Raw genomic sequence first — 14578 nt, forward strand, 5'->3', positions numbered from 1 at the left:
TTATATTAACATCCTAAGAAGGTTCAATTTGTCATTTTTTTCAAATTTGAGAACTTTGATTTTTGGCGAAAATTGGCTTAAATTTTCTAAGTATAATTTAACTAATTTGCGTTTCTTTTCTTTTATGTTCATACTGGACTAAATTGAGTCGTGGCGTTTCATTGACCCAAACCATAAGTGGTTAAAAACCGATTAAAACCGAAAAACTGAACCGAAATAAACCAAAACCGAAAAAACCGAAACCCAATAGTTTTAATTTTTCAAAAACTGAATTATAACGGTTCGGTTTCGGTTTTAGTCAAAAACCGAACCGAACCAAACCGTAGTCACCCTTAGTTGATGGAGAGCAGGAACAATATTTGTATTGATGTAACTTCATAGTAATATATTTTAATTATGATGATTGATAGGCTAGCTCTTGATTGATGTGAAATGCAGATCTTATTATGTTAAGTACTATATATGTTGAGTAAATAACATTCGGCCTTTGTGACTACCTAACTAGGAAAATAAAAGTCGTGTTTTGTTAATAATTTTTTTTTTTTTGTTTATATCTCATTAACCTAGAAATATTTAGGAGTTTTTATAGGTATACAAATAATAATTATTTAGTTAATAGTTTTTTTTTTAACATTTAGTTAATAGTTATTATATGTGAACATTAAATCAACAATCAACATGTATGATTTTCAATTAGTTTGATGGTGTGAAAAAATTTGATGGGCATTTTGTTTGTCTGATTGTGAATTTTGAGGATTTATGTATTTATATACGACTTTATAAAGAATTTTTTTCACAATTAACATTTACGTTCTTTTTTTTTGTTGTAAGTGGGGACCAAGTGTTATCTTCATAAAAAAGATGATAGCGGGTAATAGTAGTTTACAATTTGCTGTTAAAAAAAGTATTGTATTTTTTGGTTTTTATTTATTTTTTCTTAATTTTTTTTTTTATCTTTATTGTAATTTAGATGAATTTTTATTTAAATCCTCTTAGTATGATAGATTGACAGTGTTTATAAATTTTGTTTTAGATTATATTTTAATTTTTTATAAGGTTTTTAATTTGATGTACTAAATTATTTTTTCTTTTCCTTTTTAATTTTTTTAAAACTATTTTCTGTTTTTATGTTTTAACTTATACCTTGATGGTGAAATGTTATGTTTTTTGTTTGATAGTTTTTCATTGGGAAAATTACCTTAGTAGTCAATATTGAAAGTGAATATGTAATTATAGACATCTACACAAATATTGTCTAGAAATAGTCAAGTATTTCTTACTAAGATGACTAATTAGTAAGAATTGATTAGAGCGAACTAAAAAGTAAAAAATGGCATGTGGCAAGATAGGTACATATAAGGCCAACATTCATATGAAAATGCAAAACAATAGTTTTGTGTATTCATCCCTGTGAAACAAATTCAGTCTAAACATTGAAGTCCTAGCCCACTTCATTTCATCTTAAGCTCACGATCATCATCCATCCTCAATCATCATCGATTTGACTTAGGCCTTTTATTCTAATTATTATAAGGACTTAAATTTCAATTGCATATTAATTGTTTGTGTTATAATAACCAGTGTCGGCTCAAGCTATTTGGTGGCCTTAAACAAAATCGATTTTAGGGTTTATTAACATACAAAGTAAACAATAAAAGAAAAAAAACGTGTCAATACTAGTGGTCTAGTGTAACATAGCTGCTACCTTCTGTTGGTCAATACTATTGTAATATAAATTCATAAATTTACTATACAATGTAAGAGAACAATGCAAGTTGAACATTGATAAAGAAGGCTCCATGCTCACAAAAGCAATAGCATTGCATGATCTATGAATAAGATTGGAAAGAATGTAAATGAACATTAGTGATAGATGAGATGCACGTTCAATCAGCTCCAACAAGTCCAATTAAAATATTTCATACCTTGGTTCTGTTAGCAAAGGAAATAGGTGGCAGGTGGTTTTTCAATTTTGAAAGAATGAAGGAGGTGAGGCGTGTGACTGCGTGAGGGTCGACTGGACAAAGACTTTCCAATTTTCATGCCCTATCTTTTTTACAAAGTCGCTTATTCCTTTTTTCATTTTTATAAATATACTGTATATAGAAGTCCAGATATCACAAAAGTTGAGGCCTTTGTGTTTTTGGGGGCCCAAAGCAGTTGCTTGACCCCATTAAACACTTGGGCCGGCTCTGATAATAACCTTTCTTTTATGAAATTCAAATTAAAAAAAAAAACAAAAATTGGGTTTGATTATTGTTGTTGAACCTCATGAGAATTGTTAGGAGAATGTACAGATCGTTATAGGCGAAAACCAAAGAAGAAGAATAAGATATCAGGTGGATCAATACGAGAGACAGTTGATTATATACATATATATTCGTCATATCTGTTGAATGAAGTTCCTCCGGTCATATCACTGACCCATCGAGATCTAGAAAAACACAAAGATATATAAATATAGGTTGATCAAATTTTCATGTTAATCATTGCTTTTTCAAGCAATGGTTTCTTTGAATGGTGGTCTTAACAAGAGATCAAATATTGGTGATATTGATTGAGGCGTGGGCGTGGTAGGACTCAATTGCAGAAATGGAAGAACAGCGTGGGGTGTTTATTTTATTATTAGACTATCTGGAGCAAGATTTGAAATTGTACTTTTGACGTGCGAGAACGCCTTGCACATTGCTCCGAGGAGAGTTCTGGAGAGAGAAAGGGGGTGTGGCGTGAGAAAATTGACAAGTGAAATGGAAGAGATAAAAGGAATCTTTCATGGGCCCAACAATACTTTTCACTTCCCCAAATACTTGCTCCACCACTTATTTTTATTTTTCATGGCCATTGTGGGTCCCTCAAGGGCTTCTATTTTTAAAGCCTTTCTCCAAGGAAATAAGGGGAGAAAACCTCATAATGACTAATATGCCACATGACATGAGATGTCCCCATGTAGGGCTTTAAGAAGAAGACTTGCTCCTCATAGTCTTACTATCAGTTTATTACTTGTATTACTAATTTAATCAAATTTAAGTTCATACATTTTGGCCCATATGTCATTAGCTTGCCACATGTTAGCTTTTTATTGGTTTTAATCAACTCTTACTAATGAGTTATTTTAGTAAGAAATACTTGACTATTTCTAGATAATATTTTTATAGCTGTCTATATTTAGATATGCTCTCATTTTTGACTATTATCATAATTTTCCAAGTTTCATTTAATAATACACAAAACACAATCTAAATTCTAAAGTTATAATACAATAATGAATTTACCTTTAAACTTTTATACATGTAATAAAACAAACATTTATATATCTCATGTTAGAATCATCTCTTTTTTTATAAAGGTGTGGATCATTTGCTCGCAACAGGGATCTAGTTTACGTTGTTTTAACCGGATCTGCGCTAGAGAGCCTCTCACCCTCAATACCTAATAGAAGGAAAAACTCCCAACTAAACCGTCCGAAGGCACAACATTTTATTAGGATAATACACTGCCTTTTCTGCAGGACTCAAATTTGCTTCACTAAGAGACTTTATTGTGAATTTACCTTTAAACTTTTGTACATGTAATAACACAAACTTTTATATATCTCATTTCAGAATCATCTTTTTTTTTATAAAGGTGTGGATCATTTGCTCGTAACAGAGATCTAGCTTACGCTGTTTTAACCGGGTCCCCGCTAGAGAGCCCCTCACCCTCAATACCTAATAGAAGGAGAAACTCCCAACTAAACTGTCCCCAAAACCATGTCCTCTCTGCATGATTCAAACTTACTTCACTAAGGAACTTTATTGTGAAATTCCTTCAAATGTTCTTCGTATGTCTTGAACTTGAGACCTCCTAAATTATATGTGATGCTGTTAAGAAACAATCACGTGTCATTGATGATAACAAAAAATAAGTAATTAAGAATTATATATACATAAGTTATATATATATATGTTGCTAATAATGCCAACAATAAGTCATAAACAATTAAATCGCTATCCTTGAAATGCAACCCATATGGTTTAAATATTAATTTTGTTTTGGGGTCACATGTTTTGAGCCATAAAATTATCAAGATCGATGTTTTAAGTAAAAATACAATCTAGTCAACAATAGATTAAGATAATATTCTTTCAATATACTAAAAAATAGTTAATATATTAAAAGACAATTGCTTTAATAACTTATCGATCAATCACATCTTTCGATTTTTGTTGACTTTTGTTTTCAATTTTAACTTTAGTTTACATTTTTTTTATTTTCCACCACCAATTTACAATTTTAACCAATAGTTTCAATATAATAAATTAAAAATAATAATTAACATATATTCCTATAATAATAGCTAATATATATCCGATGTCACAGTAAACAACCTTAATAAGTATAATTTTAAAAAGGGATAACTACTGAAAATAAAAAGCACTTTTCGACCAATTTACGGAAATAACAGTGACCATTAAAAGTTTTACTTTTTAAAAATGAACTTTCATTTATTCCTGAAAATAGTAACATTTGACACGCGTACATGATGACATGGACATTTTTGATTACGTGATAAATTTTAATGACGTGACATACTTTATAACTATAGAAAATAGAAAGAACCTTTCGACTAATTTACGAAAATAACAGTCACCTTTAAAAGTTTTACTTTCTAACAATAAACCCCCATTTATTGTCGGATAACTCCAACACCGACGACGGCGGTGTTGGAAGTGGAGGTAGTTTCTTCTCGATTTCTTCAACTAATTTAGAAATCGTCGACGGTCTGCTCGACTTTGAGCTAACCTCTGGACCTCTGCTATCTGGATCTATGTCATTTGTCGACGAACTATTCTTAAACGGTCCAGATCCGACCTATGAAACTCTCGTCTCACCTTGAACATCCTCAAGATCTCCCTCCGGCTAAAATGACGATGTTTTGGCATCTAATTTTAGAGATTTTTAATCTCGAGATAAACGAAGAGTAGCTATATCTATGTCTCTAAGATCTTCATACACAACTTTTCATCTTTTCAATGCTTGAAATAAGAATGGATTCAACGGAAATTAATAAAATTAAGTTGAAATTAGCTTTAGAAGAAAATGACGAGAAGGAATATCTTGTCAGAACTGAAACTGAAACGGAACCATGTCATTTTTGGAGGAAATGATACGGCTGATAAAAATTACATAATAAATAAATATAAAATAATGCCACGTGATTAAAAAATGTCGCCTAATTAAAAAATGTCCACTAATTAAAAAATGTCCACATCATCATGTACACGTGTGAAATGTTACTATTTTCATGAATAAATAAAAGTTAGTTACTAAAAATAAAATTACCATTTTCATGAATTGGTCAAAGATGCTTTTTATTCTCTGCAATTATCCTTTTTAAAAAATATATCAATATAAAATCTAATATGTAAAAAGCATTCCGACACAAAGCATAAAGTGAACACTAATTATCAAATAAACTCACAATTTCAAAGAATCTAGATTCAATCAAAGGTGTTGAAAAAAATTATGGCAAAAGTAAATATAGATTATATCAAAGATTCAAAGGTGCAATGACAAAGAAAAATATAATACTACTCGTATAATAACTAACTTTTCTCTTTCCCCCTAATAAATTATAGCTATTAATCAATTTCATTTTCTATTTTCTTTTGAAGAATTAATCACCCTATAGCGCCTATATGCATCTTAATAATAAGCTAGGCGGTTTTATAAGCCATTTAATTATCATGTTTACGTTTGTTATATATGTGGTTCCGTTACGCTATTTTAGAAGTTTATTGATTCATCGAGTATTTGCATATTTTTATTAATACTAGCTTTAATTATGTGTATGCAAAAATAAATACAACGTACACAAAAGACTTTTAAAACGTACTGACCATTATTCAACATTTCATGCAACCATGTTTTTAAAATAATTTAATTACAAACAATCTAAATTCCTCTAACACCTTCACATCGGCACCACTCTTTATCAACGGCGGAAAGAACAACCAAAAGCTAGTCACCACCACAAACCCCACGGTTAACAACCGAGAAACCACCACCGGCAACTCAAACCTCCCGGCCAACACCCTTTTCATTATTAGTTCAATAACTACACATATACCATGTAACACAAAAAAATACGTCATTTCTTTGGTAGGAGTAACATTAGTACTCACGTAAAAAAACAATAATTCATGCATAAGACCCGAAACAATAAAACTTGCCACAATTGCTGGAAGCCAAGCCCATTTTTTGTTAGGAAAGATGGATTTAACCGGTTTGTATATTGTTTGACGAAGTGTATTTGTTACAATAAGGTTCCATCTTCGACCCCAAAAGTCTTGTAACGAGGTAGCGAGATAAGGCTCGTTTGAAGGCGGCTCGAGTTCTACACCAATTAGTGTCTTGGTTAAGATGTTTGAAATGAAAATTAGTATGTCAACTAGTAAGAAAACTAAGCAACAATAGATGGCTAGTAAAAGATGTGGATTTAAATTTTGTTTTTGTGTATAGATAAAGTTGATTAGTAAAGGGAAAATGAATAATTCGATCCATAAGTTTAACGACGGTTTTTTAGAGGGATTATTATGGTTGGATTTGAGTTTGACAGGAAATGAAGCGATGATGATGAATTGGATGAGGGAGTTTGTGTGATGAAGGGGGCCTTGGTCGAAGGCGAATAAGATGAGTTTGAAGTTGGCTAGCCATGTGAAGAAGAAGGCCGTGATTGCAGAAGCAAACGCGGACGATATGAGGAGAGGTAAGATGGAGAAAGTAAAGAAGATCGGTAAGAGGGAGATGAGTTTGTAAATACCTTTGGGAAGCTTTGAAGATATGAAATAAGAGTAAGAAAGAGCAAGAAAGATTGTGGAGAAAAAAATGATAATGTTGATTTCAACTTCATCCATTGATGTCCACAAAAGGAGTAGCCAATGAACTAATGATTTGGAAGGATGATGGTTGATATATAAAATCAAATGAACAAAGTTCACAAGAATGATGTTTTTTATGAAGAAAACGTTGTTGTGTAATATTGTATTAAAGTAATTACAAAAGTTGTCCCATCCTTAATGGCATCTTATATGGAAAATTATGTAACTTGGGTCCATGACTTTTATATAGTCCACTTATGTTCATACTTTTATAGTTCGTTATAATGCTTTGGTTTATCCTAAGTTGGAATAAGGTTTCAAAGAATGGACAACTAAAGATGCATATACAAAAGTAGTTGTCTTATATACAACACAAATTAACTAATGCTCACACCTAAATAGAGTATGTAATAAGAATTTCCTATCATGTGTAAATTTATATATTTCATGTTGGAATTTCATGTAAATCAATATATTTCATGTTGGAATTTCCTGTAGTACGCCTATTAGGACTAGAAGGAATTCTGGTCCCTTCAAAATTTTGGGCTATAATTAACAATTACTCCGTATTTAACAGTTTGAGGGTATCAAAAATTTTTTTTATATGTATTTACCCCTCAAAATTTAAAAAACAAAATTAGCTTTTTTTAACCCTCTTGTAATGATATTCAAATTCCGCAGCTATAGGTCCACCTCACTTTTTCCATTCTACATTTCTACCACAACGCACCACCATCTTTTCTTTGAATACACACCACCATCTTTACTTTGAACGACCCGGACCCCCTTATCTATACATTTGGGTGAGTGGGAAAAAGACTTGGTCAGTTGCTCCAGACCATCCCAAACCCCGTTCTTCATACCTTCACACGCCTGATACCCAAATATATATGCATATACGTAAATGAAAACATTTATTTTATGTATCATATTCTACCTTCCCTCCTGTTTTCTCTATTCACAGTTTTTACAAACAGAAAACAAGGCATTATTCTTGCTACAAAGTGTCACTGTGTTCTATTGGCGATGTAACCGTAGAATCAGATGCTGCATCATTCATTGACAGGTTTGAGATCTCGGGACCAAGAGAATGATCATCATCCCCGTTAACAGAAGGTTCTGTAGATGCTTCAGGCGTTTCAGCAACTGATAACGGGGATGATTCCTCATCACTAGACTGTTGCATGCTCCAATACATAATGCTGGCTGTAAGCACAAGTATCATCTTTTGGTTCACCTATCAAAAAGACATTTTTAAGTATTAAATCCTATGTTGGAGTTGGACTGATGGATTTAAGTGTTTAGCACACTAACACCGTGTCCCATATGATTCAACGAACTTGATTACCTCTATTATGTCTTCGGGCAATAAGAATATTGAGCACCCAAGCTTCCGTGCAACACTGATGATATAAGTTGCATTTAGCTTCTTTTCCTCATCTATTAACACGACATATAAAAAAACAAAAAAAAAAAAATAAGATCATGGCTTGTCATAATCTGACCTGGGCTATAAACCAGTCGGCTAAAGTTTCGATGACATTTTTTTCCTTATACTTCAGTTTTCTTTCTTATGGCCGGCGTAACATTCACGGAAACACCTTCACATGGCTAAAATGAAACTGACAGCAAACCAGGACCAGACTCAAGTAGCTTTATTCAGTTTGGTAAGCAAGATTTTTATAAATCCATTGTGATTTTGGTCCAAAACCGAGCCAGCACGTTTACTGGAACTATTCTTTTATTATCAAACTTGAAATGATATCATTTTAGATTGCTATTTGTAAATTTCAAAATTCCAAGTTTGTATCTAGTTCAAAAGTTTTAGGACCGCATCGGTTATTAAATTCAATTTTTAAACAAATAAACATGAAATACCTTTTAATAATGCAAAATATGTTGATATTATATGCATAATCTTGATATTATAAAAAAGCATACCACTTTCACCCTTGGTTACAAGGTTCCAGTTGACAACCCTAGGCTCTACTGCACTCAAAAGCTGAAGGAAGAATATTCCGTTTGAAAGGCGCTTATCCTGCATGAAGCATATATACAAGGAAACCAATTTCCATCAATGTGTGACATGAAGACGATGACTAAAATGGGCACAAAATCGTACCTAGCGGTGTTAATTACTTAATTGTGACAACAAATATAATAAAGATGTTTACTCAAAGGGAATGGGTCAAACGGGTCAAAAGTCCAAAGTGTACTTCAGTATTTGTAATAAATAAAACCTCCTAAATCAATTCTTTCAAAAATCTATATTGTTATTGGAATAACGTAATAACCGTATTTGACACACTAACTATTTCTTAAAAAGTTCAAAGTTTTCATTAAGTTCCTAGAAACTGTGTGTTTTGACCAACCCAAACCGCCCATGTTGCCTTCTCCAATCATATCGAACCTTGAAACTTTCCATCTGGGTCGTTCCCCGCGTGTTCTTCACTTTTCTATTTGCCCATTTTAAAATATCTGCATCCGTAATCTCCTTCCCTTGAAATCGTGATCTCAAATTCTTTAAAAGTTGAAGCATATGAAATCTCATCAATTGCCACAAGAAAGCTGAGAATAATGTAGACCAAAAGTCAGTTCTGTCACGAGATATAGATGCATGTGCATGTGGTGATTTCGACCCTTTTACTTACAAATAGGTCTATATGGGTTATGAGTTACCTAAAAAGATCAAAGTCTTGGTATACAAAAGGCTAGAAGGGAATGGGTTGATAGTCATCCAAAGTTTAATTTGAATGCTTACGAAATTCCAAAACATTTTATTACTGCCTTTGTTATCCTGTATAAAAATCATTAAAAAGTTGACAGAAAATGTATGTGAGTCAAACCAACCCGAGAAGGCCAAACTTGATCTGCTTATGACTTCACCATGTTTCAGCTCACGCCTGTTTTGACCCGTTACCCAACCCGCCCATATTGCCTCCTCTAATGCCACGAAACTAGTCAATAAATGTGTTACCAATTATTAGTTTCTTGTTCCCTTGAACGAAGTCATTTCCTTCCAAGTTCACAACCGAGAACTTTAACTGCTTTCCTATCCTAATAACTTGATTGCAGTTCTCGACTTTTCTGAAAGGCATCTTAATAGGAGGTTTTGTTGATTGCTTCCAGTTAACTGAACCTGGAGAAACCTTGTCAAGAACTTCCAGAAGTACCCATCTGCATACCCAACATGTACTATATTGGTTAAAGAAACAATATTTATTATCTAAAACAGTTTCATCCCTAATTTATACTACATGTTATCAAGTTTTTGTACACAAAAATCTAAATGTACCCGTCTCTAACATCCTCAAACAAATTGTTGATGAAAGAAGAAATCCCAAGACTATTGATCCAGAGTCTGAAACACCTTTCTTCTCTAGATATTTGCTCATTGTCTGTCATCATCTCAGCAAATGAGATTTTGTTGCTGTCAGTAGACAGACCATTCCTGCAAGACGCTATTAAGTTTTAACCCAAAGAAGAAAATGAAAGTCTATCAAACTACAAGGACTTAGGAACTCGATTTTGACATAGGGGAAAGCAATTACGATTAAGAGATTGTTTCCATGTCTTCTTTGTATTCATGATATCTAATAAATGAAACCATGTGTTTGGTTGTAAAATAATGTACGAGAGGATTGGATGTGCTTTGTGTTGAGTGTTTGAAATTTTCTGTTTGTTGAAGGCGATAAAAGATCAAAGGTAAATCAACGACATATAAGCAACTGTTCTCTACCCTTTAAGTATTTTCGTGGCCAGTATTGATGTGATTAAGCAAAATCGCTTATTTGGCCCTACTCGCACACTAGAATGATTATTGAATTCCAATTGCAAAATGCACATCCGAACACTTGCGGAATAAACATAATGAAATACGCTAAGAGGTCATCTCTGACCTTTGGTGAAATATTTGAGCAACAAATGCAAGGTTTAGATTTGCTGAGCCTTCCACTATGTCCTTTGGAGTTAAGTATCTTTTGCAGTCCATTTTCTCAGCATGGTCAAGTACCAAATCTGCCCTTTCAGTAGGATCTTTGGCATCAAGAGCGGCTGGGCCTCCATATTCTGGTGCAAGAACATTAAGCAGGTATGCATAAGCTTTTCCATCCTACACAATGTAACAAATGATGTTGTTAAGCTTAAAGGTGGCAATTTCAAGCCATATATATGCGAACACATCGGCATAGGTTGTGATTAATGAATACACCATTTATCAAATGAAAAACTAACTATAAAGTAATGGGCCGAACAGCTTGAGACTTGAAAGTTCACCAAAGAGTAACAAATGCTCTTAATTCCCAAAACCAGTCATTTGAAAAAAAAAAACTTGATTATGATTCTAATAAAATATATTTTGTAACCATCTTTACTACATGAATTATCTATGAATAATAAATAAGGGAAAAGAAATGCCGGTGGGTCAAACTGACCAGATCAAATTTAACCCTCACTAAAAGAATGATCGGCTCTGACCTATTACCCAACTCGCCCATTATATGAAGTTCATAAAGAAAGGAGATCTTACCTTAAGATCAGACGAGAAATTGGTTACAGGTTTCTTGTAGCCTGCTTTCTTGAGATGGAAGTTCATCCATCTTAACAGAAGTTTTTCAGGTGCTAATCCCATGAGCTCCTCTATATCCTGCAAGAATTATCTATAACATTCATGTACTTAAAGTAAAAATCATGACATGCATGACACCCGTGTATTCGAATATTCTGACAAACATAATGAAGGATCAAAATTTACATTTTTGTCCTCCACCAATTCCACAAGCTGCGGTGTCTTCCTAAGATTGAGATCCGCCAGGAGTTGAATCTGGAAGTTCAGCAAATGCAACAAGAAAGATTTAAGGATTGAAATATAAATATGAACTGGTTACAAAACAGCTATTTTATCTTTATAATTCTGCTTCTATAGCTGGAAATGTCAACTTTGATCCTGATCATCTCAGATTCTAAGTTGATTGTATGCCTCGAGAAAACTTTCCGAAATGCATTTGTTTCCTCTTTAAAGTGTGTCTTTATCGAATGTTTACTAGAAAGCAAGTTTAAATAAAAAATAAAAAAAAGTTTAAATAACTCGAATCAAGAATTCTGCTTTGTAAAACTAAGTAATATAACCAACCTTTATAATTTGAGATATTAGGCCAAGCACCAGATGAGGCTGCACAATGGAGTTGAAAACATTAGATAATGAAAGGTAACATTATCAACACAGGATATAAATTTGAATACTCCGAATGGCTCACTCTTCCCTCCACCAGATCCTGGGTGCCAATATTGACGACTGTACATCCAATAGCCTTGGCAGAATTCAGGCAAAGGGTATGATTTTCATTTCTTTCCCACGGGTTGAGTATCCTCTTTGTGTTGATAGCTCGCTCATCGATTGTATTGGGCACGGCCACATTGATAAGTTTACTGCATTTTACCAAATTAATAAATCATAAATACTAAGAAAGTGTCGGTTCTTAAAGATGTGGATATTTCAACCCTTTTTTCGAACATATACTGACCCATTTACTTGCAAATGGGTCCATTGTCAACCAAAGTGACAATTTATAACATACAACGTCCTATATCTCATTAATTAATGATTTAGATTATCGTTGTGGTAATCGTATTCAACACGATAACTATTTAAAAAACTAAAAGAGAACAACAAAAATGCTTTTAGGTTAACCTGACCTAGTGACCTGTTACCCAACCCACTGGTCCATTTTGCCACCTTTAGGCTCTACTACTCAGTAGGAAATAGAGCCAGGACAATTCTTGTTTCCTATATGTGGGTTAAAAGAAGTTAAAAATGAAATATTGGTTTTATCCATCATTTCGGTTGAAAATAGTAGATCAACCACTCAATAGAGAATAATAAAGTGGACAATTCTTAATACCATAGGAGAACTCCATCTCTAGCAAGATCAAACAACGCATCCGTAGCAGGATCTATAGGAAGAAACTGCTTCATGAATGGGTCATCTCTAAGATAGCTATTGATGTGAGCAACATAAGATTGTTTTTCTGATTCTTCAATAGTGTGACGAAGTGTCGTGGTTGTCGCATTAAGAAATGCAGACGGGCTTTTTGAATCACCAGATTTTTTTGCAGCTTCTGATTCTAGAGTCACATAAGCCTGTCCATGCAATGCATTTAATGGTTAACCATTAACATAAACTTTAAGCTCCACTCGAGAGATGCAAGCAAAGGTGGTACAGATGGGCCGGTCGAAACAGGTAACTTTCTTAATAATATTTAATGTGTTGAGTATAATTACAAAGACATATACAAAAATAACCAACATTCTTATATAAATCAACTCATTAGGTCATGTAGATTAAAATACACTTCCGGGACTATTCAACCTGTTTGACTCCACAGATCCACTTGACCCATTTAGTTTCCATATTCTTTGTTATTTGGCCCTTTCAGAAATAAATTAACATAGCCCTGATTACTCATTTGTAAGTAAATGGGTCGAAATGGCCTAAATCAAGACATGTCCACGAGTTACCTTGAGGAATGCTTCAAAGTTGACTTCACTATTGGTATCAATACCAGATGCACATACTATATTTCTCAGTTCATCCTCCTCAAGTATCTCACTAAAAGGCTTTAATTTCACGAAAAAGGCCGGCAAGTCACCAAAAAGTACTTGACCATGTTGATTCTTCAATGCTACAAACTACAAAACCAATCAAAACAAAACGGCTCCAAAAAATCAACCTCCAGCAGAAACGATAATCAAACAAGCAATAAGTCGAGAAACAAGTTTCAGATGTAAAAAGTGACAAGTTGGATACATTCAAAAACACATAGGCCATTTAATACATTAAACAAAAAGAGGGATTTAAGATTAATCATCACCTTGGATTTAAGGCTACGAAGTTGAACTTGAGTAAACTGACTTTGAAGCCAATAATCAGAAACAACAACTCCTTCAAAATTTGACATCAACATACGGACGCAACGAAACCAATACAAACAACGAAATCCACTCTTCACCAATAAATCAATCAACCAAAACTACAAAACCAAAACACATTATTAACAACTTGGTAAAAAAAAAAAAAACAGAACATAAAATGTACTCATACTATATTAAAATCTTAAACACATTATTAACAACTTGATACAAAATATATATCTCTATATATATATGTATATAGTTTACATGCATATAAGGACACAACAAGAATAATACTTGTTCATAATCGAAGTTATATACCAATTTTTATATATTATGGATATATATATATTCAGTATGTTCGAAGTATAAATTTATATGAAATTTACACTTAATTAGTGTTATGTGGAATTCTATTCGACAGGTAGCTCCGCCCCTGTTGTTTTGACAATTATAATATAAATATGAAGTAGTTTATTTATTTTATTAATTAAGTACTCGATCGTAATAAGAAGAGCATTTTACCATGAATACAAGCTAGGAATGGAGGGAGAGCTAGACATACAGTTGAGAAATACTAACTGTTTTTGTTTTATTTATTTTTATATATATTTTTTTGTTGCTGTTGTTTTTTTATGCAGTATTATTTAACATTTATGTGAATTAAATGAAGGATGTCCCTACTCGCGGCGCGTGGAAGAAAGATTTGTACACGTGTCTTGTTGGTAGTCCGTTTGACAAAACTAAAATTTACACCTATAATATCCACATCATCATCTTTACTTACAATATGTTCCAAAAATGAGAG

At 32.9% G+C, this 14578-nt stretch overlaps 2 protein-coding genes across 2 annotated transcripts; both read right to left on the bottom strand.

Moving 5' to 3' along the window:
- Positions 1 to 5859: 5859 nt before the first annotated feature.
- LOC122601982 (probable long-chain-alcohol O-fatty-acyltransferase 5) lies at positions 5860 to 6934 on the bottom strand. The gene has a single exon (XM_043774714.1). The coding sequence runs from the start codon at positions 6894 to 6896 to the stop codon at positions 5910 to 5912; it is 987 nt and encodes a 328-aa protein (XP_043630649.1). The 5' UTR covers positions 6897 to 6934; the 3' UTR covers positions 5860 to 5909.
- Positions 6935 to 7737: 803 nt separating this feature from the next.
- Positions 7738 to 14338, bottom strand: LOC122599579 (fimbrin-1-like). Its single transcript, XM_043772107.1, has 15 exons — positions 14296 to 14338; positions 13731 to 13889; positions 13378 to 13548; positions 12761 to 12999; positions 12116 to 12287; positions 11992 to 12030; positions 11614 to 11682; positions 11389 to 11505; positions 10760 to 10971; positions 10156 to 10311; positions 9838 to 10037; positions 9271 to 9428; positions 8802 to 8898; positions 8209 to 8300; positions 7738 to 8097 (listed from the first exon to the last, which is right to left on the bottom strand). The coding sequence occupies exons 1-15, from the start codon at positions 14296 to 14298 to the stop codon at positions 7858 to 7860; spliced, it is 2124 nt and encodes a 707-aa protein (XP_043628042.1). The 5' UTR covers positions 14299 to 14338; the 3' UTR covers positions 7738 to 7857.
- Between the last annotated feature and the right edge of the window lie 240 nt (positions 14339 to 14578).

The sequence above is a fragment of the Erigeron canadensis genome, chromosome 5, assembly GCF_010389155.1.
Source record: "Erigeron canadensis isolate Cc75 chromosome 5, C_canadensis_v1, whole genome shotgun sequence".
Classification (NCBI taxonomy): Eukaryota; Viridiplantae; Streptophyta; class Magnoliopsida; order Asterales; family Asteraceae; genus Erigeron; species Erigeron canadensis.